The sequence below is a fragment of the Pyrgilauda ruficollis genome, unplaced genomic scaffold, assembly GCF_017590135.1.
Source record: "Pyrgilauda ruficollis isolate IOZ18807 unplaced genomic scaffold, ASM1759013v1 scaffold12, whole genome shotgun sequence".
NCBI classification, from domain to species: Eukaryota; Metazoa; Chordata; class Aves; order Passeriformes; family Passeridae; genus Pyrgilauda; species Pyrgilauda ruficollis.
In genome coordinates, this window is record NW_024510321.1 from 4,340,470 (window position 1) to 4,367,436 (window position 26,967).

The window sequence follows — 26,967 nt, forward strand, 5'->3', positions numbered from 1 at the left end:
CACAAGTTATCATCGTCCCAAATCTTCCCTTGCACTATATCTCAAACAATGACTGCAGTGTTAGTGAGACAATGTAGAGTTTTTCCTATTCTTGCCCTGAAAGAATGTTGTCTCAGGAGCATCTCCATGTGGTCAAGATACTGTAGTTGCAGAATATTTTTTGCATGTTTTATGTGTGAACTTTTGCTCTAAAATAAAATCTGCTCCCTTTTAAGGTACACTAATCTAGTGTTAATGCTTAGATGTAATTATAATGTTCTTCTGTAGAAGCTCTTCTGTTGCAGTGAGTGCTAATTGGGAAAACCAATATTTGGTGATTCATAAACAGCCTTTACTAGAATGTGCTTTCAGTTAAATTCTCTGGCATCAGAGAAAGTGTGTTACTTTCTTAAATAATTTTGAGTGGCAGATAAGTCTCTTAATTGGTGTTTACTCATTACCATTGTAATGGTATAATCCAGAGAGAAGATTGTGCTTACGTTTTCCAAGCTGTGCTAAAATACATTTCAGTTAGTGCAATTTTAATTAATTTTATGACTCTTTTGAACTGCAGGAGTTCCATCTCCATGCCCAGTCAAATACTGACTGTGGGGTGTCTTGTTATGTTTGTATGCTCCAAAGTTGTTTTCTTTAGACCTGTTTCCCATGTCTCCTACGTTATTCTAGTGTTATATAAATTTTATGTTGTGTCATAAAGATGCTGGTGCCTTTTTAGACCAACTGAGCTTGTGTCACAGATCAAACTGTTCTTACTGACTGTGGCAAGTAACCTCCATGTAAATTGCCAAGTGTTGCTTTGTCTAATGCAGTGTGTTTGCACTGAATTGCATGTTTGTGTTCCGTGGCCCCATGGATCTTTGTGTTGTGTGCTCTGCAGGGAAGGTGCTGGTGTTCCTGGACAGTCACTGTGAGGTGAATGAGATGTGGTTGCAGCCTCTGCTGACTCCCATCAGGGAGGATCGCAGGACTGTGGTGTGCCCCGTGATCGACATCATCAGCGCCGACACCCTCACCTACAGCTCCTCCCCCGTCGTGCGGGGGGGCTTTAACTGGGGCCTGCACTTCAAATGGGATCTCGTTCCCCTGGCAGAACTGGAAGGACCCGAGGGAGCCACTGCTCCAATCAAGTAAGGCTCCTCCTCTGTGGTGAGAAGCTCTGTGCGACACGGGGGTGATCAGGAGCACTTCCTAAGCAGTAGGGAGTGTTCTCTGGCTGTGCAGGTTTAGGAGCAGGTGCCTAACCTGTCAAATATCTGACATGTTTATTTCGCTTAGAAATAGGGAGTAGGAACCAAAACTATTACACCTTAATTTCTTGCATTTAATAATGAATTATATATATATCTGTTTTATTAGGTCAAGAAAGCACACTTCTAGAAAATGCTTATACAATAGCAGCTTTTGCTGAAGACAAAATTCTGAGGGAGCTTATGGTGGTCTGTATTAAATCTATCCAATAATTTCACTTTTGAGCTATGCATTGATGTTTGTTTCCAGTCTGTTGATGTGCTTGGCTTAATGATAATTTTGATATTGCCTTTGTTCCAGGAATAGCCTGCATATCCCACTAATATGAACTATATAATTTCTGTGATGAAGTGCTGAAGAATTACTAGATTGGGAAAATCTGTTTATGGTAATAGGAATTTGGTTTTGTGGTCTTTTGAGAGTTGTTTTGAAACAAGTCTCAGGAAAGCTCAACACTGGGACTTGAAAGTTACCTTCCTTATCTTTTAACCACTGATGGCTGTATGACCTGTGCAGAACTGGCAATATCTGGTTCTAGTGAGCATGTAGCTGATGTAAAATGGTGTCAGCAGGCACCTTTTATTAGGGGCAGACATGTGTGGTTCAGACACAAAAATAGAACTGTCCCAAGTGAATCCTTTAATGAAAAGAACCAGAACTTCTACAGCAAAGGCAAGAAGCTCACTGTGCTTTTTCTAGTTGCAAATATCAATCTCAGTACAGAATTCAGGTTTGTCAGGTGGAAGAACTTCCCCTTTTTTACAAAATAACTCTTTGTGGATAAGACTTTCCAAGTGAATTAGAAATTGGGTGTGTTTTCTTTTCTCTCTCATTCTCTTTTCTTGGACTGTAAATGAAGAGCATTTCTGCTGCCACAAACAGTTCCAGCACAGGTTCTCTGCTGTCATCTGACAGCTCTGGAGTTGGCCTTCCCATATCTCCCCATCCCCAGATTTTGTCTGAGAAGCCAGGAAAATTATTAAGTTATTTAACAGTTTGACTGGCTTGTTTGGAAAGTGTCACTGTGGCAGTTTCTGAACCTGGAAGGAAAGGACAGACTGAAAAAAACCTGAGTGGAGAATCAGCATCAAGTGTTCAAATCCTTATTCTGTTAAGAGCTATTCTCACATTTAATTTGGTCAGTGGCTGAAGGTTAGCTGTTGCTGTGTTCAACACTGCTGTTGCATTCCTTCAACTCAGTTTTATGAAACGTCCTATGCTAAAAAGACAGAGAACTTTATAGTTAAAGTAAGTGTAATAATCTCAAAATATTACCTTTTCTGAGTATGAAAGTGATTTTTCCTACCTAAAGGTCTCTGCCTCCTTTGAATAAGGAGCTAGATTGCTATTTAACCTTGTAAAAGGCTTTCCATCCAACAGAAAGTGTTGAATTTTAGAGACTTCCCCCAGTGAAGTATTTTGGTGTCAGGGTGGGAAAATTGAGAGCAACCTTTCAACCCAATTTTTAAGGTGACAGAAACTGTAGTAAAAATTTGTTTGAGAACAAGCAATGAAATCTTGGCCTAGGCTTGGTTTCATCACAGGGGGTTTTTACAAGGATGGGAAAAAGCCTTTTTCCAGCCCATGGGATGTTCCAACTATCATATCTTGTTTTTATGTAGTGTTTTTATTCTGTTATACCCTTGTAGGTCATCCACATATTCCAGTGTCGTGATACAGTAGAAATTCAATCTAGAGACTGAACAGTGAGGGTCTATGCAGATTTTTACAGAATAGAACACATTCCAGTAACATGCAGGCAAGGTGAAAAACTGGAAAATGCCAGAGGGACCATCTGTATAAATACAGGAAGTGTAAATAACTTGCCAGTAAACTGATAATTGAGTTAATGATGAAACAAAGCTGCCTCTGGCATTTGTTGTTCCTCTTTCTCTGTCCTATCCCTTTTCCTCAAATTTACCAGGTAAAGAAATAAGATTTATGGATATTGGAACAATGGAATATCACTAATATCACTTACAGATCTGCTTTTGCAAATGTTTTGAGACTAGAACTCATGTCTAAGTGACTGAAGGATTTAAGTTGTGTTATGTCAGTTTATAAATTTGGACTTCGGGACCAACAGATTCAGCAAAAATTACTGTGTGGGGTTTTTTTCTCTGAAAGAAAATGGACTTCCTTCCATGCACCTTTTTAGGTCACCCACCATGGCTGGAGGGCTGTTTGCCATGGACCGCGAGTACTTCAACGAGCTTGGGCAGTACGACAGCGGCATGGACATCTGGGGAGGAGAAAACCTGGAAATATCTTTTCGGGTAAGCAGAGAATTTACAGCTCTGTAGTTGAATGTTTGTGGCTTTTTCTTGGGTTGGTGGTAGAGTTTTTCTTAATAGTTGTAAAGAAGAGTAGGAAAAGAAGAATTATGCAAGTTTTTCAAATTAGTTTGAGCAATGTCTAATGAATTTCACAAGTTGAGAAAGTTGAGCCACACAAGAGATGTGTGGCTCACAGAAATATTGCTAAGATGTAAGCTTAGTGTATTTCTTTGGACAGTTCAGCTTCCTTTTTGAGGACCTGGAATTGTAAAATTTTCTGGAACTAAATTGAGAGTCATGAAGAGGAGTTGTCTTGGTTGGAAAAGTAATGAGAAAATCAAAATCAGAAAGATCTGAAAATGGAGCTGCATTGGGCTTCCTGTGTTTTCTCTCATCTTCCCTGTCACTCCACTGAAAGGAAAAAAACTTACTGTGCTTAATGTCGTGCTTATCTCTTTATTTTTGTAAAGGGCTTTCATCAACAGGTTTGACAAGAGTCTGCCTGAAAATGATATGCTATCATGACAGATATGAAAAGGGGATTAAAAGGTGAAGTTAGCATAAAAAACCCAAACAAACCTAAAACCAAACACAAAACCCCCAAAACTTTAAAGAATCTGTCAGTTAGAGAACTCAACACTAGGTTTCAAAAATAAGAACTGGAATTTCGTACATTTGAGTGACTTTAAAGGACTGTGTACAGAATAAATAAAATCTTTAAATTTTCAGTATAAATGTAATTATTAGGTATCTGAATAAAAGTGTGTGGAGTGTGAGGAGATTATTGTTGTTATCTTGTAATACACAGTTTCAGTAGAAACAGCTTTGAAATATTGGAACACATTCAGAGAATTTAGAGCTTCTGGAAGTCCCTGTCTCTCTGGGGGAGAGTTGGAAAGAGGCTGAGTCTTTATCTTGTCTAGAAGGAGTTTTAAAAGTGTCTTGATTATGAACTGCTAATGTGGGATGATTTTATGGGCCTGGAGAACATATTAGTCCAGCAAAGAGCCAGTGCTGATAATTTGCTGGAGGATGAAGTTAAAAAAGCAATTAAAAAAAATAAATTGAAGTAGAGTGTAAATAAAGTGTAGATCCCTGGTGCCACAGAGAAAGATTCCTAAATGTAGCATCTGAATGGGAACAGTGTTTCTGAGTTCCTCTATCTTAGCAGAAACAAACAGCTCTGCCCAATTAGTTTCCACACTTAGTTGAAAAGCTCTTCAGGTTCCCTTGATGACAAAGACTGGTCTTGGTTATCTGTCACAGAATTGTGGATAATTTTCATGCAGGTAAATAAATTTAGGTAACTTAATCTGCAGGATGAGTCCTAGCCCATAAATCCCAGTGTTTTCTGCTAGGTTGTTAGAGCAAAACAGCAAAATTTTCTGTTTGTCTCTTGAAAGCCATGATGTCTTTTGTGGAAAGTGTGGTCATATGAGAAAAATTATCTTTTGTAACATGGAGATCTAGAAATCTAATTTGTCAGAAAACATGACATGAAGGCCAACACTGCTGGCACCTAATCCTGTATAACATATAAGGTATACCTTGAAGAAGGGGAGAAGTTAGTGAGCAGTCTGAACAGTGAGTGAGCAACCTGAACATGTTCTGGTTTTTTGTGGACAGATCTGGATGTGTGGTGGAAGACTTCTGATCATCCCCTGCTCCAGGGTAGGACACATTTTCCGTAAGAGGCGTCCTTATGGCTCACCTGGGGGACAGGACACCATGGCTCATAACTCACTGAGGCTGGCACATGTGTGGATGGATGAATACAAGGTAAGAGGCAGTTCTAGGTCATGAAATGAAGTTATTGAATGGTTATTGACTGGTTTGTTTGTCAAAGAACTGTGTCGCAGCGAGAGCTGTTATGTCTCTGATGAGGTTTTCCTTCTGTAGCCTGAACTCCTAATGTTAGTTCTGATAGAGTTCCTAAATTCTATAGAATTGTCATTTGGCTTTTGAGTGCTCAAGTCTCCTCCTTGTTACTTTGCTACCTGCAGGAGATTGAGTTTTATGCCTTTTTAGTGAAGTAAAAGATGATGGATGAGCTTCTGTAAGCTCTGCATTGCTTTGTGTCCAAATCAGTATTACGTGGCAGCCATGTACTGTACCTTCAGGTAGTTTCCATGTTGGTGAGATAGGGATTTTTTTTGGTGCTTGTTTGCTTTCTATTTTAATTAGCAATATGCTTCTTAGTCTGTCTTGCCCTGGAAGAGCAATCAGGATTAATTTCTGGATTCAAGGGCAAATGTATTCCTTCCTTGTCTTCAGATCTTGATAACGATGCTTTTAAACATAGGTCAGGTGCTTCTGAGTCCCTCATCTTTGGGATACTTAATGAGACCATAGGATTTGCTGTGTATTCATTTCCTGTGGTCCCTACAATTTCTATATAAGATATATTTATTTAATTTTATATTTCATTCCCCGTCCTTTACCTTGATCTTCAATTTGGGGAACCTGTTAGAGGGCATTAATTTTTATCTCCATTCTTCATCTCTGTAATGCTTTGGTAGATCTGATCTATCACCTTCCCTTTTACCAATGTCTGGGCACAGTTGTTTTGTGATTAATGATGGCTTTCTCTGAAGCTTGGACTTGTTTCTTTGTTATAATTTCCAGCTGAACTGGTTTATCCAGCAAGCACTTGAACTGCTGATTCTAGCACTCTATTATCACAGATTTGTGTCCAGAACTTTTCCAGCTGTTTCTGCTCTGATTCTCTGATAGTTGTCAGAGAATATATGGAAGACAAGCTTGGAAATATTTTTTTTTTAATAAGAATAATGCATATTTAGGGCCAGTATAATTTACCAAAGCAATCTAACAATGCACAGTACAAAGATAAGACTTAAACGAGTAAATATCAGTATTTAATAAATGAAATGGCATAAGGGCAGTGATTCAGCAAAATTTTCATTACTCTCAAAAGCAAAATGCAAAAGTATAAGTTCATGTAGACTGTGGTAATAAATAACACATGCAAGATAGGATACCAACATTTGAACTTCAACCAGGAAAGAGAAAATTGGAATAGCAGATCTCCTTTTCCAAGCAGGCCAGACTGTGATGTCCAGTCTGCCTCCAGACTTCCTCAGAGCTGGCCAACAGTCCAATGTACACCAAGTACACACTTCCCCTTCCTCTGCTGTCAAAATAGCAGTGATACATCAAGCACATCCAAATGCTCAAAGATCTTGATGAGGAGAGATGTGTAACTTGTCCAGAGGTGATGCTGTCTGTTTTCTGAGTATCAGATAGCAGGAAGTAATTGAAAACTGTCAGAACCACATCATGGTGGGTGAATTCCAAATGTCTCCTAGAGATGAATCCAGGAAAATACCATAGTTCAGTGGCCTGAAAACTGAATTCTAAATAGTACCTAGTAAACAAATTAATATGCAAATACAATGCCTTTTCTGTAGGCTCTGTAACTTTATCTGGGATTAAATGCTAAAAGGGGATTTTTTTTTCCTACTTTTAGCAATAGTATTTGTGCTGCATTGTACATTCATGAGTTCCTGTTTGTCCCCATTGTTGTCTCTGCATTGGAGTCAAACAGCACATGAGATTGGGTTGGAGTCTTAATCTATCTTCACCTAATCTGTAAGATTCTGAGTATTATCATACAATAGAATGTGAAAAAATAACATTGTGGGAGTCTTCTTGGAGATGATGCAGATGAATGGAAAGACCTGGGCTTCCCAGAAAGCCCAGGTGACAGTTCTGATTATTCACATGAATAAGGTGTGTTCCCACTGAACTTCATTATATTAGTCCCATTTATAGGTCTGTTCTGGAATGGTTTTGCCCTAATAATTTATAAAGTTGGAAGGCTGGAAACTGTGCAAGACAAAACACACTGGAATCCCACAGCAATGGAAACAATCCATTGAACAATCAAAAATAATTTCAAGAAACTTTTGTCAGATGAGGCTGCTGATGGTACATGCATCTGTTTTTTACTTCCTGATTTTAGGATGCCTGTATTGCCAATGGAACAAAGTCGGGGTTGATTTGTTTCTTCCTCAAGTTGGCATCTAAAAAAAGATCAGAAAATTTGTACCCAAGAATTATCTTAAAAAAAAAACAACCAAAAACCTCAGTTAGAAAGATGAGCTCAGAGTTAGGCAAGATTAAATCTCACTTCCTGTAACAATGCAAGCACTGCAATTTCCTACTGCCAGTTTCAAACCTACTGAAAGCACTAGCAAACTGAAATGAAAGCACTAGCAAAATGAAATGAAATGAAATTTTGGGAGTCCTGGAAACAGGAACAATTTGGAAATCAGTAATCTGAAATTTTTCTCCCCTTTTCCCCAACCTGTTTCTCTTAATTACAGGAGCAGTATTTTGCTTTGAGACCTGAGCTGAGGATGAGGAGCTATGGAAATATCACTGACCGTGTAGAACTGAGGAAGAGATTGAACTGCAAGTCCTTTAAGTGGTATTTAGATAACATCTATCCTGAGATGCAAATATCTGGGCCCAATGCCAAAGCTCCACAGCCAGTTTTTATTAATAGAGCACAGAAACGACCAAAAATAATCCAGCGTGGAAGGGTAAGAGAAACTTAAATATATGGAATTCTGGTGTGTTAATTATTATGAGACTTCTTCTTAAAGATTTGCTCAAATTCAACAAAATAGTCTGTTTCCATAAATTTTGCAACAAGCTGTCTTGAAAATAACAGGATTTTTGTCAAATCAGTCTGATCTATATTTCAGGTCATTCTTAGACTGGATACTGTTCCATGAGGTTTCTCTACCTTGAATTTCTGAGTTGGGAAGTTTTGCAGTCTTTAGAATGTGTTTTCATGGCTGTTGGTTCTGGAGATGGATTTGGATAGAGAAATTTGCCCTCAAATATTCACACTCTGTTGGTTTATGATAAGAGTACAGTGTAATTAGTTTCCAAACTCATTGCTTTTACTGGATAATTTTCTGCAAAGGTGAACATTTGCATCTGAGGCTGATGGTGGCTTTTCTGGTATTGGCTGCTAGCTAATGAACAAAAATTGAGTTTTTCTCATCTCTTTTTTGCTTCAAAGTAGAAGTGAAGAGAGAAATTTTTATGTGTATTCATGAAGGAAATCATTATTAAATTCATGCCTTAGCTCTGAGACCTTTGCTTATGGGTTTGTATGCAGGCAGTCACCTGCAGCTGCATCTGCTCTTTCCAGGGTCAGATTCACTTGATGTGTGCTTTTTATGCTTCCCAAAAATAATGGATAATTTCAGACCCAAGACAACTATCTCAATGTCTTCTCTATGGAAGAAAATACTCTGGATTAAACTGCTTCATGTGCACACAGATTATGGTTAGTAGGTTCCCTTTTAACTCAATAGTTGGAAGCATTTAGTAGTGATGTCCCCCCAGGCTGCAGTAGCTGCTGGTTCTGCAAGAAGTGAGTCAGGAGGACCTGTGTTCATGCAGGACCTCTTGACACTATTAGATTTTTTTTTCTTGGAAGCAGCAGGGAATCCTCAATTTGTGCAGCATTTTTATAGCAACATCCCAGCCAAGCTGTGAAGTTTGTTATGTGGTTTCCCTGAATAAAACTGATGGGCTGATTCCCCTTGTTGTTGGATGCTGTTACTCCCCTAGTCAGACCTTTTCTTCTTGTTTTTAAAATTTAATAGCTTTTTGCTTTCATTCAGACAGAAATTTAACTGAGAAATTGTTGATTTTGGAGAGAAATCCTTGAGGGATCTGAATATCTCAGCAACACTTAAGGTTAACTCTTCCAGCACTTATTTACCATGGCTTAATTTTGAGAAAAAGTTTGTGTGCACCTTAAGAAATGGGGAAAAGAAGCAGAAAAATGCAATTCCTTGGCTTGGTTCTCTGGGGTTCAAGAATTATACCCAGCATTGTATGAGAGAGTCAGCTTTGGCTCTGATGGCTGTATAAACTATTTCCAGATGCCTGCAAGGAACAGAATGATCAGCCAATGTCACCACTGTGTGCCAGACTCTTTAGGATTTGGGAGGAATCACTCCAAATCTCACTTTATTCTCAAAAACTAATTGGACCAAGATAAGTGGTGGTTTGACAGCTGGGAAGAAATGTAATGATCACAAATGGTTGCAGCTGCTACCAGTGTTATCCAATGCTGGCCATCATGGCCAATAAAACAAAAAGGACAAAAATCATACAAAACTCGTGTAGTCTATGGTTTAAAAACCTTCTGTTGAGTGAGGAATGATGAAAATGAGATCTGTGCTAGATCTGGGGTGTGAGGAAATGTTGCTTAGAATGTTTTGTGTAATTTGTTCTAGATGTGTGTGGGGAACAGGAGAAGCATGGTGCACTCAAGGCAATTGTTGTTGTGCCTTGGGACAGCTATGTCCAGAAATGGTGTTTAGTGAAAAATATTATTTGGTATTTGTGCTAATTGTTGCTATCATGTGATCGAGCAGTTTGTTCCTTTTATTACTGGAAGTGTATTTTGGTTTCTAAAAATTTGTAGAGTCAACAGCAATGCCAAGACAGCTATGGATGTCTTCATAATAAAGTTCAGCTGGCTAGTTAATCAGCCTGGCCTGGAGTTCAGGACAGTAAATTCTTTTTTTTTTCCTCTACATCCAGCTCCAGATTGGAAATAAGTATTTTTAATGTGGGTGTCAGATCTGAGGCCCTGCCATCTCTCAGCTCATAGTGTGCAGGCAGTCTTGGCTGCCTGCAGAGCCTGATCCCCACCACATCAGGGGAAGAAAAATAATCAAGCTGAAAAGAAGTCATCTGCTGGCCAGCAGTTAGTTCAGAGCATGTGTGTAATTTAAAGCCAGAATCAGAGGTGTTTTCTCTCCCTGAGTACCTCTGTGGGGATACATCAAGATCTTAATGATTTTTTGATTCTTGAAATATAACAACCTAAACTACAGCGAGCAGAAAATGTTTTGGATGTCTCTTAGGGTGGGCATCATTGTTCAAATCAGGAGAGATTGCCAGCTTGCTGAAAGCCATCTTGTTTGCTTTGATGGTAGGTGCTTACAGTTCTGCATCACAGGACAGGCTTCTGACCTGAATTCAGTGCTCTGATACACCATTCCCCTAAGTCAGACTAGGTAGGGCATTAGAGCAAAAATAGCATTTAGATACTTGTAAAATGTTCTCTTCCTCCCTGATCCATCAGTAAAATACCATAGCTGATAACAGTGGCTTTTCAGTTACATAAATGCTTCTGAAAAGCAATTTGCTAACAACATAAATCTCTGCATTTCAGTAATTCCTTCTCCTTTCTCGGGGAGGTAGTCCTGTTCCATGAAGAGAAGCTGAAGGAGGAGACTTATGTTTAAGCTAAACTGTAGTAAAATGCATTTTATATAGTACAGTCAATATTCCTGAGTAAAATTTGTAGGGCCTTAGACTTCCATGGAGAGTGAAGTGGGCAAAGAACCTTGACAGAGTGCCAGGATGTGTGTACTGTACCAGAGAGAGAAATCTTGATGTAATTAGAAAGCAAATTGGAACTGTTTAGTGCAGTTTTTTCTCCAAATTATCTGAAAAAAAGAATGGCATTTTAAAAGGGAAGATTTTTTTAATAACTGGAAGTGTTGGCTGAGTTTTTTTCAGCACACTGACTATCAAACTGTTTTCCTTTCATAGCTGTATCACCTCCAAACCAACAAATGCCTGGTTGCCCAGGGCCACCCAAGTCAGAAAGGAGGCCTGGTGGTGGTTCGGGAATGTGACTACAACGATCAGAACCAGGTATGAGATTCCCAATGATATTGAATGATAATTCATGTCTTTAGAATGACCAGTATGTTCTCCTGCTGGCAAAGTGCCCTGGTGTGACATCTCATCAGCAGACAGGCTGCTTACAGAGGGGCATTCAAACATCAGGGCTGGCCAAGGACACTGTGGAGCTCCACTAATGCTGAGTGTTGGATATTATATTCTCCTGTCTTTATGGCATGAATTTCTCTATTTGGCTGAAGGCTGCCCTAAAGTGGCTCCTGATGGGTTCATAATCCACTGATTGGCACTTCAGAATTTGTAGCAGCTCTTTCAGCTGGTTCCTCATACTGGAATTTAAAGCAGCCCTTTCCTGCCCTGCTGGTGTTTGTGTACTGCACACCCAGTCCTCTGCTGCTGGAGTGGCTGCAGTTTGGGATAAATGAATGAATTGTTGTTAAATAAAAGGAATTCAGAAGATCCTTTGGCTAAGGTGAATTGCTGATCTGGGGATTAATTAGAGATAGATGTGAAAACCTAATGAGAATTTTTGGATCACTACATGAAGCCTTTGCTGTTTCACTTCTTTCAGGTGACAGAAATTCAGGACTTGGATAAAAAGTCTCCAGGATAGAGAGATCTTCAGCTAATGCCATAAAGGCTTACATAGCTAAGAACTACTCTGAGAACTTATGATTTAGGAGCCCATGGGACCCAATTCTAAAAGCTAGTTTGGATCTAAAGAGAAAAGTAATCAAAGACACAGAATAAATGGAGCATGGCATGGGCAACAGTTTTCAGGCTATGGAAACTGCAGCAGTGGATCTGTGATAGTCCCAACAAAATGCTGTGTGCTTTGTCACCTAATGGGACTTTCTGCCTCCTGTTGTGGCCTCTCCAGCTGAGTGTGACAGAGGAAGACAGAGGGGTGTTTGCAGTTCTCTGGATAAGTGTGGCTGGCTCTTGACACGTGGCCTCCAGGTCCAGTTGTCAGACAGGAGCAAGTACAAGTACATCCTTGTACTTCACCTCTGGAACACTGAGAAATCATCACTGTGACCGAATTGCCAGTTCCTGTGTTAAGGATGGATTAATTAAAGCTGGCATGAGAATGGAGTTGTTCCTATTTCATCTGTTCCATTAGCTGTAAGATAGTCAGCAAGTCTTATCAATAAAAAAGGCTGTGTGATTGTAATAGTGACTGATGGGCACCAACCATCACCAAGTGATTGTACATTTGCAGTGCCAAAGCTGCACTTCTGAGCCATTCTGTCTTTGGGTGAGAAAACCTGGGCATGTCCACTCAGTTATGCTTCTCTTCTCCTTGCTGCAATATTTCTCATAATGAAGTGCCACATGCCTAAAGGAAAATCTCTGTTGATTTTCCACATCAAAACTTTTTTTAATCCAGGAGAACAAACATCAGTTATCCCTTTGGTGCCGAGAAAGAAAAATCTGTGCTCTGATTGTTGGTCTTTGGTTTCTTTTCTCATGATTCTGGTTTACTAGTGGTAAATTTAACAATTATTTCTCATAAAAAATCTGGCTGTGCTCTCTTCTTTCACAATGATTTTGTTCTCCAACCAAGTATGTCAACCAACACTGTTTTTCTGCTATTAGACTTATTTTGTTCTCCTAATAAATCCCAAGAGTGCATTCAGCCAACTTGCTGTCATAACCTCTTGAACAATCTTGCTATAGATATGTGAGAACAATGTAGAGAAAGATGACTTTTATTTAGCAGCTTCTTATAAAAATAGCAAGAAACACCCTGACTATTGGAAGCTTTTAACTGTAGTTTCACTCAGCTTGTTGGCATTTTCAGCTGGTATTGCTCTAGAATTATCTGTTTTATGCCTTTATCCTAGGAAAAAAAGCCTGTGTTTGGTCTGATGAATGCATGTGAGAGTTGACCAACCTCTCCAAAGTCATGGGACTGACCTTAAAAGCAATTCTGTTTTGCCTTTGGTTTATGCTTGCTTTGTTTTGTGTAGCCTTCATGGCTGCTAGGGAATTTCAAGTTCTCATTTAACTTGGATTTAAAAGAAATAACAGGTATTCTGTAGCTTTCAATTGTATCAGCATTATGGGCAATATTTTTCATTGTAGTTGACTTAGATGGTCATCATTAAGTAGAGTTGAAAATTAGTCAGGCACTCCACACTGTCCTGCTTTCTCAGGCTTGACATGACTGACATTCAGTTCATAATTTTGCTATAGAAAGAAAATAATAAGGGAAGTGGGTTTTGTATCTAGAAAATATATTAAAAATTATGTCTATAAGTTATAATGAAAACTAGGGTGATCCATTAACTGTAGTAGAAACAGTCTGGGATAATTCTGGAGACTGGACACATTCTCAGTTTTAGAAACCAAAGTCTTCACAGTGATGCTCTCCTAACTCTGCTAGTTAGGAAGTGTATCCAGGTTGAAAATATCCTGCATCTCTGTTGCCTCTTTTTTTTTTTTTTTAATAGATTAGATTTTTTAATGGTTTTGTTTAGGGGTTTTTTGGTGCTTTTTTTTTTTTTTTTTTTTTTTTTAATAGATAGGAGGATAAAAGAGGAGAGCCTCTCAGAAATGAGACAAATCCTGGGAAGGCACCTTTCTGCTTACAGACTTTAGATACTGTGCTGCCTGCCAGGAGTTTCTTTCCTGTATGGGGCTGTTGCTCCTGACAGCCTTTGGCAACAAGAGCTGAACATTATCCTTTCAGTCTTCAGCAGAAAATTAGTTAATAATTTTTGGAATATGCTAAGGCTTGCAATTGTGTAACAAAGAAACCTCATGGGGTGGTTTTGCTTTCCTGGTGCTTGAATCTGTTAATAATCTGCAAATTCATAGTGATACTATAATCTGGATTTGGAACCAAATTTGGGCCTATTTTTCCTCTTTCCTTTGTTTTCTATGCTAAACACATAGTTAGTATGAAATTAATTTTGGCTGTCTTGTGTAAGCCTTTCTGGAGAAGTATCACACTTGATTTAACCACTGCCTTGTGTTCTTTGCCATTACTCAGTTTTTGATTGAAGATCTGTTCCCTGTGTCACTGCAATCTTCTCTCTCCATTCTTACCAGTTCATCTCTTGTTTGGACTTGGCTCCATCATTCTTCTTTCAATAGTAATTCTCTCTGGCAAGTCCTGCCATTTCTCCATTCTCTCCTCCCTCTAATCTTGCCATGCTTTCTTTTTCATGGCAGGCTTTAAACAGAAAAGTCTATTTTAGAACACAAAATGCCTGAGGTTGGGGCAAATTTTAATGTGATCCCTGCAGTTCTTCCAAGGAGGCCTTCCTTGTGTTATAATAGTCACTGTGATAATGAACTGTGTGCTTTCCAGTCATGCTGTCCAACTGAGGCTGTGTCCCAAATCCCAGCACCCCCCAGAAGGCTGCTTTTAGTTTCATAGGCCAAAAAAAGACAAAATTTATGTGCCTGACTTTTCTGCCTAGAGTTTGATATACCATATTCTGACTGTGAAACTCATGCAGACTTAATGGAAAAAAAAATCACACAGTGGGCATGGCAAGTGCAGCACTGAGCTGAGAAATGGGAGCAGGGCTGGAGCAGGAGCACACCACAAGAACTTCATGTGTCTGTAGGTACTGCAGGGACAGGTATGAGGGGCCCAGCTCCTCTTGTTCACAGGCTGCCATGACAGGAGGAAGGGAGTTGCCTTGCTCAACATCCCCAGAGGCTGGGGAGTGCTGTCCAGCTGTCCTGTGAGTGCCAGGGCTGCCCTGTGCATTGGGAATAGCTGTCATTGGCTGTTGAGCCAGATGGTCCCAGGATCTTCCCTGCACTGCAGGGCTACTGTTTCCATGTACTTCTCTTTTCTCTACCCTTCTGTAACCCAGGATATTTTGAGGTGCACAGCCCCAAGTTCCTTAATTGCTTTGATTTCTGGCTTGGGATTCAGACTCTCCTGTTGGTTATGAGAGCTCCAGGTCTTCCACAGATGTGATCTTGACCAAGGGAGGGAGAACCAGCAGCTCCTGCAGTTGGACCAGGCTGCTGTTCCTGCTTCCCTGAATGTCCAGCTGTGCCAGATGTGCCTTGCTGAGAGCCAGCAGGGTTTGGGCATGAATGGCAGCAACTGAAGGTGCCTGACACATTCCTGTGCCAAGAACAAAAATACCTGCTCTGTTCAAGCAGCATGTGGGAGAGGACAGACAAGAGGCAGCTTCAGTGTGTCCTTGTTGCTTGTTGGAACTGACAGTTGATTTTTTTCAGTGTGATCACAGAGAAACTCTTCTGGCATGTAAATTCAGGAACCCATTTGCAGTTGAAGCTGCAAATATGAACCAGTGCATTCCTGCTTCATGCAGGTGGGCCCTGGGGAAGGAGCTGCATTCCATTCTCACCACTCACTGCAGGGCCCATCTCTGACATCCAGATGTTGAAGCATCTCCTCTGTAGGTGAACAAAAGATTCAAGGAAACTGCCCTGAAACATTGCAATAAATGTCTTTCTATGTTCTGTTTCAGGTCTGGATTTACAACGAGGATCACGAGCTGATTTTAAATAATCTGCTTTGCTTGGATGTTTTGGAAACTCGCTCGTCCGATCCCCCTCGTCTCATGAAATGCCACGGCTCTGGTGGCTCTCAGCAGTGGACTTTTGGGGTAAGTGGAGAGGCTGCCATATGACACATGTAATCAGTGTCTCAGTCAGGGACAGTAGCACTAACAGGACCTCAGGGTTGAGTTTAATTGTGACCAAACCTCAGATGTACCAAGGCAGTTGCACTGTACCAGGCCCAGCCCATGGTTCAAGCAGCCCAACTTTTGCTGTGCTCTGGGACGTGCAGGCCCTTTGCAACAAAGAAAGGTTTCTGCAGCTCCACTGAGCCTTTCTTCTGCCAGTCACAGCCACCCACAGCACTGTGGCTCATCTGGGATATGCCAGAGAGAAGAAAATCCACCCCAGAGCTTTGTTGTGTTGTGTTTGCAGGCTTGGGAGACAGGAGTTGTCCATGTGGTGATTCCTGCTTAGTGCTTCAAGAAGCACAGGGCAGAGTAGTTGCTTCTGCCCTGTAATTGATCTCATTAGTTTAATTGTTAAAGCCTGGAGTGGCCAATCTACAAAACTAAGCCAGTGCTGCTCACACATGGAATTTGTTTCCTGGGTGTTCACTCAGAGGCTGCCCCTCACATTCTCTCAGCCTAGCAGAGAGTCTGTAGCACCAGCATGGTTGAACAGAGGGAGGCAGAGCCCTACCAGCACTGCCAGTGGTGCTTCCAGCACAGCTCTGCACAGCCTGTCTCGGGTTCCTACCATGCTGCTGGCTGGCAGCTTGAGATCCCCAGGGGAGTCCCACAAGTCCTGTTGCAGCCCAGGATGGTGTGGAGATAGAGAGGCAGATACTGTGTGAGCCCAGGGTTGTGTGTGTCTGACACTGGCACCAGGGACAGTGGGAACAGTGAGTGAACAGTTCTGCTGAGCAGAAATTATTGAAGGTTCTGCAGCTGGTGTTAGCAGGCAGGGATGTACAGGAGTGAGGGAATGGCCACTGGCACTGGGTGCATGTGGCTGTAGGTGATGCCTGTGGCAGGGCTGGAGGATCTGCACTTCATGTGTGACACGTGGGCTTTGAGCTGGCCGTGGCCACTGTGGGTGTGGGAGGTGGATCTGTAACAGGGTCACGTTGGTGCTCATCAGTGACCCACAAGAAAACAAAGTGACTCAAATACTAGGATTGATTAGGAAGGGGATAAAAACTGAGGCAGGGAAATGTCAGCACACTGTGTTTGTACTGCACGTGCTGGTCCCCTCCTCTCAGAAAGGCTGAATTAGGCTTGAAGAAGGCTCAAATGGGCATGAAAAGGCAAATGGAAGGTGGGGGCACCTTTCCCATAAGGAATATGAGAGCTGGCTGGGGCCCTTTAGATATCAAGCCTTTTGGAACAAGGGGAACTCCATTGAGTGAGTCATTGATACAGGGAAATACTAACTGTGCACTGCCAGCTGTGGTACAGGACTTGGATTGGGGGGATATTTTGGAGGAGTGTTTTGTTTTCTTACCACATCCTCCTGCTTCACTGGACATTTGGTTGTGGCCAAAAGCAGTGGCAGAGCCTGGCATGGCTGTGCTCCTGTATCTGCTCCCTCTGTGCAGAGAGCAGGAGGTGGCTGCCCATGGGAGCTGCTGGGGCTGCGCAGAGAGCCCTTTCCAGACAGATGCAACAGGCTGTTAGTGGAGGAGATGGCACAGTCCTCTAAAGGTAATAAAAGGATAGGATCTGTTTCCTTGTCACTCTTGGATGGGGCTTGGCCTTGCCCTGGCTGTGGGCACCCACCATGCATGAGGCCTGTCACAACGTGTGGCAGCTCCCCATTGTGTGGGTGCTGAGGGCAGTGGCAGTGCTCATGGTCAGATGCAAACAGGGACCTTTGTTCAGCCTGGAGAAGAGAGGGCTCCAGGGAGACCTTAAAGCATCCTTACAGTGCCCAAGGAGGCTACAGGAGAGCTGGAGAGGGACTTTTTCCTAGAGCATGGAGTGATAAGACAAGGGGGAATGGCTTTAAACTGTCAGAGGTCAAGTTTAGGTTCGATATTAGGAAGGAATTCTTTGCTGTGAGAATGCTGTGATGCTGGAACAGGTTACTCAGAGAAGCTGTGGATGCCCCATCCCTAGAAATGTTCATGGCAAAGTTGTATGGGCTTGGAGCAACCTGGTCTAGTGGCAGGTGTCCCTGCCCATGGCAGGAGAGTTTGACCTAAATGATCTTTAAGGTGCCTCCCAACCCAAACCATTCTAGGATTCTGTGACCTGTCTGTGCCCACTACAGCCTTGTGGGCTCTCTCTTTGCTGAGTGCTGAGGAATGGGTTTGATCAGCCCTCTACCTCATTAAAAGACTGTGGTATAAACAAAATCCCAGTTGGGGGCCTGTGAGGACGTGAGAGCCTTTGTTTCAAAGTCTGGATGTGGTTATGGGGTGTGCTGTACTCTGCTGCTGTGGGTCTGCTGTGTCAGGGACGCTGCTGAAAGGCTCATCTGTCAGAAGGAGCACCCCCTGCCCTTGGGCATCACTTCCAGCTCCAGTCTGACAATGGAGAACAGAAATTTCAGTAAATAAATCCCATCTGTCTTTGTCTGCTCTAGAAAAACAACCGCCTGTACCAGGTGTCCGTGGGGCAGTGCCTGAAGGTGGTGGATCCACTGAGCCACAAGGGCTACGTGACCGTGGCCATCTGCGACGGGTCCCTTCCTCAGCAGTGGCACTTCGAGAGCTGAGGCAGCGAGGAGGTGGCTGAGGAGAGTTCAGCTGAGCCCTGGTTCCCCTTCAGCCACGATCTGAAGTCATTCTGGAGGGGTTTGTGCAGAGCCCTTGGCTGCTACACCTGCCACAACCATGGAAGGACCTGCTGGAATGCCCTGCCCCAAGGAGCTGAGCGTGGGAAGGTCCAGGTGGTCCCTGGTCACACACTGAGAACAGCAGCCCCACTGCACCAAGGAGTGAAATTTATCATCATCCTTGGATGGTCCTGGATTATTGGACTGGTTTTAAGTAAGAGAAATCATTAGAGCAATGTAATTTAAATGGTGAGATTTCAGCTTTGTGGATCTTCTAAATGACGATGACAGAAAGGAGTCCTCCTTGACTATTTCATGTGCAGTATCTCAGTAATTTACATTTCTAGTATGGGATTACTGGCCAAAATTATTTTACTTTTTTTGGAAAATATTTTTATTCCCTTTTAACTTCTGATAATTGTCATTTGAAATATTTAAATTTAGTTCTTTTAATTTTAGGACATTTCATGTAGTTTAAGTTCTTTGCTGTCATTCGTCACCTCATATTTAAAACAAAGTAACTATTGCAAAGTCTATTTTGATGACTCATGACAGTAGCTGCATTTAAAATAAAGTATCAATTTTTTATTAATTTGTATGGTCTTACTCTTTGTAGCTGTTAGACCAGAAAGCACCAACTTAGACACTGATGGAAACTAATGTTCAGAGTTTGGGTCTTCCCTTGTTTTCACTCCCTTTCTCCCTTCCTCACATCTTGGAAGGCTTGACAGATAATTACTGGGTTTTTTTACTCCACTTCTCTGTTTTCATTTATTTTACCATTTCTTTGACTTCCTGCCTCAGCTTCTCCAGCGTGTGGAAGCTCCTGCAGAAGAGAAAAGCTGCTCTTACCAGTGTGTTTTTATTTAGCACCATTGTTGGCCTTGATTCCCGCTCCACAGCCACGGCCTTCCCTGGGAACATGCAGTTCGGATTTTGGAAGTTCCAGGACAGCCTTGCCCTTCCACTTGGGCAGCAGAAACATTCTCCAACTGCACAAATACTCCAGCATCCACTTACCGACCTTTTGGGCAGTGTGAAGAAAATAATGATAATGCTGGAGTAATTACAGACCCACATCTTTCTGCAGAGAGGAGATTTGCTTGTGCCAGGCTCTGTTTGGTCCTTCAGCCCCCTGCCAGGGCCAGCACCTGGGAGAAGAGCAGAGGATGCAAAGGAGCAGGTAAGAGTGGCCTGGCCACAGGGCAGCTGCTTTTGCCTCCTCCACTAGTCCTGGAGGGAGTGAGCCCCTGGCAGGGAGAACGAGGGCCCAGGGTTTGCAAAGCAGAACCAACTGGCTGAAGGGGAAGTTCTTCTACGTAAAGCATTACAAGGGGAGTAATTAAGACACCAGCCAAGCTAGCACCTTCCTACCAAGAAAAGCCTCTTAAACCAACCCCAGCCCCCTTGGTCAGCTGAGCCTGTGCTGTTCCTTGCTCAGGGTCACCTGGAGTCTTGCCATCAGTTCCCAGGTGCCTCCTGCAGGCAGGCAGGGCTTGCAGGGTCGGGCTGGAACATGGTGTCAGCTCAGGTGAGCCCTTTCACTGGCAGCAGTGGCAGCCTGGGTGGTTGCTGTGTGTGAAATTCCAGTCTTTGCTGGGTGAAAGGATGGGCTGCAGCTTCCTTTATGCCTGTCTGGTTCACCCTGACTGCAGCAGGTGCTGGCACAGCTCCTCCCAGCTGTGTGTGGGGGCTTCTCTGTGACACTGGGGTGACAGCCACATTGTGCAGAAACCTTGCTTGGCCTTGTCTTCTGTTGCCTTTATGTTGTCTTTAAAAAAAAAAAAAAGTAAAAAAAACAGGAAACCCAAACAAATCCCCAAACAGGGAGAGCAGCAGCTTGCTTTATTTTCAGTCTGAGTCGGTTGCCACAGAGAATTTTGGACCTTTTGCTCCTGGAGAGAGTTGGAGGCTGCTGTCACCGGGAGTGGTGCTGGTTTCCAGGAGCAGATGGAGGTGATGGCTTTTGGGATGGTGTCAGTTCCTGCAGGGCATTCCTGGCCACAGACAGATCTGGTGCAGCCAGGCCATCACCTGAGGGTGAGAGATCTCTGCTGGGAAATCCCAGCCCTGGGCCAGGGGCCCGTTCCCAGCTGGGCTGCCTGGTGTGAGCAGAATTCAGAGTTCTGCCCTGTATTTGAGGGACTGCTCCGAGCTACCTAGGAGGTTTTGGTGAAGAGGAAGCACAGAAGGAAAAGCCTCATCCCAGGGCAGGCACTGTCACAGCCCCCAGCTTGCTGCTGTCATAGTGAGAATTTATTGTTTGTACAGAAGGAAACTCTGGGGCTGAATTAATTCCCTGTGTCCCTGGCTCCTGAAGTGGGTGGTGGCCGTGGCTGCCAGAGGGGCAGAGAGACCCTGCAGCAGCCAAAGTGCACCATCTAAATGACAGCAGGGACAGCTCTGGCCTGGCTGCTTCCCACTGCCCCATGGTAAGTCTTGGAGCCCTGTTTTAGGCTGGATCCATGCTGAGAGTTGGCCGGGAATGTCTCTGGTGTCCAGCACTGTCACAGCAGCAATGTGGAGGTTTAACCCACCCTGGCCTCTGCTCACTGCCCCTCCTGCAGGACTGGGGAAGGGTGTTCAGTGTCCCAGCTCATGGGCCCAGACGAGGCTGTGGCACCCACTGTGGCATTCAGGATGCACTGGAGAAGGGGGAAGGCAAACTTACTTCTCAATGGTGGAAGCAGGCAGATCCTGGAAGAAGCAGAAACCAGACACCTCAAATGACAACAGGAGGATGCACTCTATAGATGTAAAATATTTTTATTCGTAAATGCTGATCTTCTAAATCTGTTTCCACAAATTCCAAAACCCATAACACTCTGTATACTTCAAAAAATTCTTTTTTTTTGTGTTGTTTTTGTATTTTTTTTGCCAACATTAGATACTATTATACAGAACAGAAAAAACTGTAGGACAAATACTGGTAGGATGTTGGAATATTGTACAAGAGAAGAAAAATATTCAAGAAACAATTTAATACAGCTATTTATCAAGAGAAAAATATATACAATTGATTTATTCTGTAAGATAAAAATACATCATGCCATATACATTACAAGTTCAGAACTGTATTACTGAATATACCAACAGTTTACAGTCCACTTTAATTGTGCACACAAAAAAAAAACTTCATTTTTTTTTATATTTAGCCTGTGAAGTGTCAGTACCAGAATTTTAAGTACAAAATAAAAAGCTAACCTGGTTCAAAATGCTGATTAAATTTCTACAAGCAAACACAAAACAGTGTTTATTTTTTTAAAGAAATGTAAACAAAAACAATCCATACAAACACATCTTTAAATTACATTTTCCAAAATCCTATTGCCAGAGTCCTGCAGCTGCAAGCACATTACACCTAATTTTTTTCCTTGTTTTCCTTTTAAGAAGGCTATCGCATGAGACTGAAGCTCCAACTCATTCTATGCTGTTTACAATGATTTCATCTGTAGGCTGAACAGTCACCTAATCCTTGACTACTTTTGCTGAAGAATAAAAACCATGTCCAGCCTCTATTTTGGGTGGTTTTAGCAGTTATTCACAGTTATCACAAATTGTAAGCACAAAAAAACCTGACTTAAGAAATAGGGATGCAACAATATAATACAAATAAAATTAATCTAAATTACCCAAACATCTACAAAAGTCAGAATTGTAATATACACGGCCTTTACCAGGCTTAAGGTTTACTTAAAAAAATTCTCATAAGACCACAGTTGAGACTGCTTTAAACATACAAAACCCCCTCTCTTTAAACTGAGATTTTGGTTATTCGGAACTGGGAATCGCATGTCCGTGAGTACATGAGATCATATTGTAACATCCCTATCGACGTTTGAGAATAAGCACCCGAACTGCTGCAGAGTCTGGTAGCATTTGGTCAATAACTATTTTTATACTGTATTTTTTTTTTCTCAAAATATTTACACTTTTATACAAAGTAACAGAGTTTGTTAGTTCTGCAGGTAACAGCAGCAGCTTGGCTTTCTTCTAACTTTCTTTTTAAAAATAGCTTCATTCACTTATTCAATAATAAATACAAAAAGGTTCTCTTATTTTACAGAAATCAAAAACTACAATAAACTGACTCATGGAATCAAGTATTTAAATGTATTTTAGTGCAAGTTATTTTTTCCCTTAGCTCTATCCCTAAGGAAGTCGTTTCAGTACATTCCTTGTTCAGTGGTGTCTACTTTTATTTAAAATTTTTTTCTTTAATTAGAGGGCCTGCCCCTTTATCAAATAAGGCTGTGGCCAGCACTTTGGACTTCTCCCTTTCGCTGGTGATTTCAGTCTTACATTCATAGTGGCCACCTGCCCTCCTGCAGGTCAGCCAGCGGTTCTTTGCCCAAGTTAAACAGTTTCTCCTCAGTGAGCTCAAAAACAAAAGTGCTGGACCATTCTGCTAACTCAGTTTCACCTCCACGTGTCTGGAAAGTCAGCTTCAGATTTTGCCGGCTTGCTTCTGGTGCTTGGTCTAGGATTCTGCCTTTTTTTTTTTTTCTTTTTTTTTTTTTTTTTTTTTTTCTTTTTCTTTTTAAACACTTGTGTAGAAATCTGTGTTTCCAGAAGTGATATTTTTTTTTTCCCCCCTTCAAAAAGGCAACAATTTTCCGTCGACAAAATCAAAATGTGAATCACTTCTTCCTAGGGACAAGCAACCCTCAAAGACAGCAAGGAATGCATTCTAGTTCATCCACTTTCGGCAGTTTACAGCTCCACAGTGACATGGAATCTTGTGCTGGTCATCTTCAAAATCAAACTTATAGTCATAGCAAAGCTGGAAGGAAAGGCACAAGAGTGGTTATGGAAGAGCTGGGATTTGGCACAGCTGTCCCTGTAGCTACAGTTAAACAGCAAAGCCCAGCAGAGGCTGCACTGTAAGGGACAGGCACAGTTTTACAGGAAAGGGGAAGGGAAATGTCACCTCATCCCAGAGCAAACAAGTTGTGCCACTGGCCAGGAACCACGGAAGGGATGCACGTGGCAAGAGGGGTGTGAAGAACCTACCTCCTCCCCCTTCTGGATTCTTCTGCTGGAGCTGATGATAATTTTGTGTCCTCTCTCAAAAGTGACCACCTCAGCCACGCAGTTGGGCGCACACGAATGGTTGATGTACCTAGGAAAGAGTGGGACAGATGGAACCTCTTAGGAAAACCCATCTCTTGAGGCAAATCTGAACCAAACCTCAGGATGGCCTTAGCTCCACGGGCTCACCGCCTTTCCACATACAATTACATTACTCTGTACTTGTTCCTTTACCTAGAAAATGCCAAAAAAAATCAAGGATCAAAAAAAATTCCTTTCTTCACAGCTGCCATGAAACATATCTGAAAGATGAGCAAAGCTGATGGAAGAGACAGTGGGACAGTTTGAAGACTGAATGCACCAGCTCAGAGAATAAACCCCACAAACTCAGAGCCTCCAAGAGCCCCAGGCCAACACGAGGAATGCCCCAGAGGAGGTCAGGGATCCCTCCAGGGCCACCCACCTTGCAGGGCCTCCCGTGAGGGTGGCGTCGATGACGTGGTCGTTGTCAATGCGGAACATGTACACACCACGGTTCTGGAAGACACAAGTGGCACAAGGACTCTGGTAAGGTTTTACTGCATTGCCAGTGAGGAACCAACAACGTGGGCCAGCTCCATTCTGCATTCCAGACCAGGCACTGCCCACTGGCTCACGAGGAAAAGCACTGTCACACACTGCCTGTGTCCCAACGGGTTTGTGAGGGATGATGAGTCATAAACACAAACCTCTGGACAATCAGTTTTCCCTAAGAGCTTCCTACTGCCTTTCATCTGGGATATTTGACTGCTTCCCAGACAGGCACTAACTGTTACAATGCCATCAAGTTACACAAAGGAAGTGGCTTTAAATTTAAGAAGTTTTCATTAAAAATGGAGGTCCTGACATGTCTGCCAGAACTGTGTCCTCTGGATCAGAGAATGTGTCCTCCCTACCTGGCCAGGGTGCTGTGAGATTTATTAAACATTGAAATACTCTGATAGCAACTACTACAGACTCCTCTGGTTTTATTTTAAGCCTATTTTCATTTATGGCATAGGAGAAAACAAATCAGGGGACCTGAATTCATCAGGAAGAACAGCATTTGTTTTGTTCTATGAATGTCTGAATGGGGAAGGGGAAAGAGGGAATGAACAAACAGCCTTACCTGAGACTCATAGAGCTTCTCCTTCCTGTTTGCCACCTCATTCCGGATAATCGTCCCGATATATTCAATGACCATTGTGTGCTTTTCAATGTCTCGAGCAGCATACAAGCCCAGGCCCTACAGAAAGTACACTGAGAATTAGTAACTTTACACTCACACTGTGTTCCTCACCATGCCCCAAACCAGCAGTGGAAAGGGGAGAGAGAGAAGCAGCACTGATAAGTAATTGATGCAGTAACAGCCCAGAATCCAGCCTCGCACAGATCCCACAAAACTGGGCTGCTGTCTTGGTGAGAAAGCTGCTCTTACCCCTCTGACACTGACTGTGTAAAGGTTATAAATTCACTGAGAAATAAAAGTGGGTTCTGCTAGACCAGAGACACCTGCGAGGAACCCAGGCATGGTGAAGTCCAGCCTGAAATAAACAACAACTATGTCCACACATGGCCAGATTAGTGACAAAGCTTTTCCAAAACACACTGTGGGGCAAACCAGCAGCATCACATAAAGCAATGGATTCTATACTCTTAGTAGGCAAACAAGTGCTGAGCTCTTCCTGCTGGTCTTGTATCACTTCATCAGCTTGGCCTGAGCATCTCAAGGTTCCACTGTGTATTTCTATTTCTATAAAGTTTTACTATGGTTTTGAGGAATAGGCTAAAAAAACCAAACAACAAACCACCCCAGAAATTAAATCCTTTTTCTCGACGACAATAACAAAGCAGTTTTTATGACATTTACAGCAATTAGAAACAAATCTTACTTAAGGTAAATCTGTGCAATTGATGTGCCACTTAAAAACTGCCAATTTTGGAACAAGACTTAAAGGAATTTTGCAATTGGTTTGGTTTCAAATTTTCATCTGGACTTGGACAAATAATTATATATAAGATATGACATCCACAAAATTTAGCTGTAAACCAGATATTAATAAAAGCATATGTAGTTTTTGTAACAGCCATTTCCTGAAGTTGGAGCTGACCTGAATGCGAGAGCGAGCCAGGTACACGTTGGATTTCCACTCGGTTTTCATCTTGCGGTACTGAGAGGACTTGGAATGGACGAACTGTTTGCTGTAAGGCGCGTTCAGCTCCCCCGTGACTGTGCTCTGAAAGGACTTCGATGTGCTGGTGCTATTCAAGGTGTGAGGCCTGTAGGAATTGGGCATGTAACAGGAAAGAATACAAGAAAAACTGAAGATTTCTCTGAAAAGAGCCAGGAAACCCAATAAAAATCCTCTCAGACATACAGACACTTAAAGCCAGCTAGCGGAGACACAAAGCAGTTCCTCTGACTGGGGCATGCACATTCACAGCCAAGGACGACAGGGTTTGTAAGCAGCAGACGAAAGCACAAATAACCCTAAAGCAGCCTATAAACCCTGGGCTGTACTATGTGAAATTAAAACAAAATACCTTAACACAAACCTCTTGACATGGGTACTCATTTTAGGCTCGGCACGGGCACAGCCCGTGGGGTTGATGGCAAGAGGAAGTTCCATTAAGGGGTTTCGGCCATAGCGGAAAGTGTAGTTCTCACAGGCCTCAACCCCTGGCAGCTGCAGAAAAAAAAAAAAGAGAGAAAGAAAAAAAAATACAAATAATTATGTGTTTAATTAGGAGTGTAACAAAACGTTTACTTCTCCACACTTCTTTCTGTTCCCCTTCTCATGTGTCTATGCAGCAAGTGGGATGATCCAGCAAGAACTGGGGTGGTGAACTCACCGATTCTGCAATCCTGGCCACGGCAGAGACTGTCAAACCAAAGAGGTCTTCACCCTTCAGATAGCCGGGGAACAGCTGGAGCATTTCAGATTCTTTTCTAACAGAAGCAACAGGCTCCAGGATTTTATCCCACACACCTACACAACCATTGGGAGAGAGTTACAGTGATCAAAAAAAATAAAAACTATTGCACTTGGGTTTTAAAACAAACACCTGAGAATGTGGGAACCAGAACTCAGCACTGAGAAAACTTTTGTCTTTGATTGCCTATACAAACAGGCCAGGATCTAGAAAGTGAAGTGGAGAATGACTGTTGAGTTGCTAATTTTGGGGATTTAACAAATCCCAATCAAGAACACCATTGATTCTGCACACTCAGTTATCAGAAATGAAGCTTTCAGTGTTCTCAGCATGGAAATGTTCAGTCCTCTGACAAGAACATGGACAAGTTTCTCTCGAGAAATGCTGCAAAAGCACGATTTTCTGAAAATACATAATATATTTATTTCCACTGACTGATTGTAGCCAGTGCTCATTCTGTGAGGGTATCAGCACC

At 42.3% G+C, this 26,967-nt stretch overlaps 2 protein-coding genes across 19 annotated transcripts in view; one reads left to right on the forward strand and one right to left on the reverse strand.

Annotated features, from left to right (window-relative positions):
* Positions 1-19,101, forward strand: part of GALNT11 (polypeptide N-acetylgalactosaminyltransferase 11) — a 45,326-nt gene extending 26,225 nt beyond the window's left edge. For all 4 annotated transcript variants that reach the window (XM_041489806.1, XM_041489814.1, XM_041489822.1 and 1 more), the window contains exons 6-12: positions 878-1,127; positions 3,407-3,524; positions 5,151-5,303; positions 7,871-8,089; positions 11,139-11,243; positions 15,698-15,835; positions 18,318-19,101. In XM_041489806.1, the coding sequence (XP_041345740.1) occupies positions 878-1,127; positions 3,407-3,524; positions 5,151-5,303; positions 7,871-8,089; positions 11,139-11,243; positions 15,698-15,835; positions 18,318-18,449 (1,115 nt within the window). In that variant the 3' untranslated portion in view covers positions 18,450-19,101. The remainder of the gene's footprint in view (positions 1-877; positions 1,128-3,406; positions 3,525-5,150; positions 5,304-7,870; positions 8,090-11,138; positions 11,244-15,697; positions 15,836-18,317) is intronic.
* Positions 19,102-21,259: 2,158 nt separating this feature from the next.
* Positions 21,260-26,967, reverse strand: part of KMT2C (lysine methyltransferase 2C) — a 187,442-nt gene continuing 181,734 nt past the window's right edge. For 13 of the 15 annotated variants that reach the window (XM_041486406.1, XM_041486454.1, XM_041486464.1 and 10 more), the window contains 7 exons: positions 26,412-26,548; positions 26,103-26,245; positions 25,670-25,838; positions 24,688-24,804; positions 24,004-24,077; positions 23,523-23,631; positions 21,260-23,292 (listed from right to left, as the gene is read on the reverse strand). In XM_041486406.1, the coding sequence (XP_041342340.1) occupies positions 23,200-23,292; positions 23,523-23,631; positions 24,004-24,077; positions 24,688-24,804; positions 25,670-25,838; positions 26,103-26,245; positions 26,412-26,548 (842 nt within the window). In that variant the 3' untranslated portion in view covers positions 21,260-23,199. The remainder of the gene's footprint in view (positions 23,293-23,522; positions 23,632-24,003; positions 24,078-24,687; positions 24,805-25,669; positions 25,839-26,102; positions 26,246-26,411; positions 26,549-26,967) is intronic. The other 2 variants (XM_041486526.1, XM_041486430.1) reach the window with 1 other exon arrangement.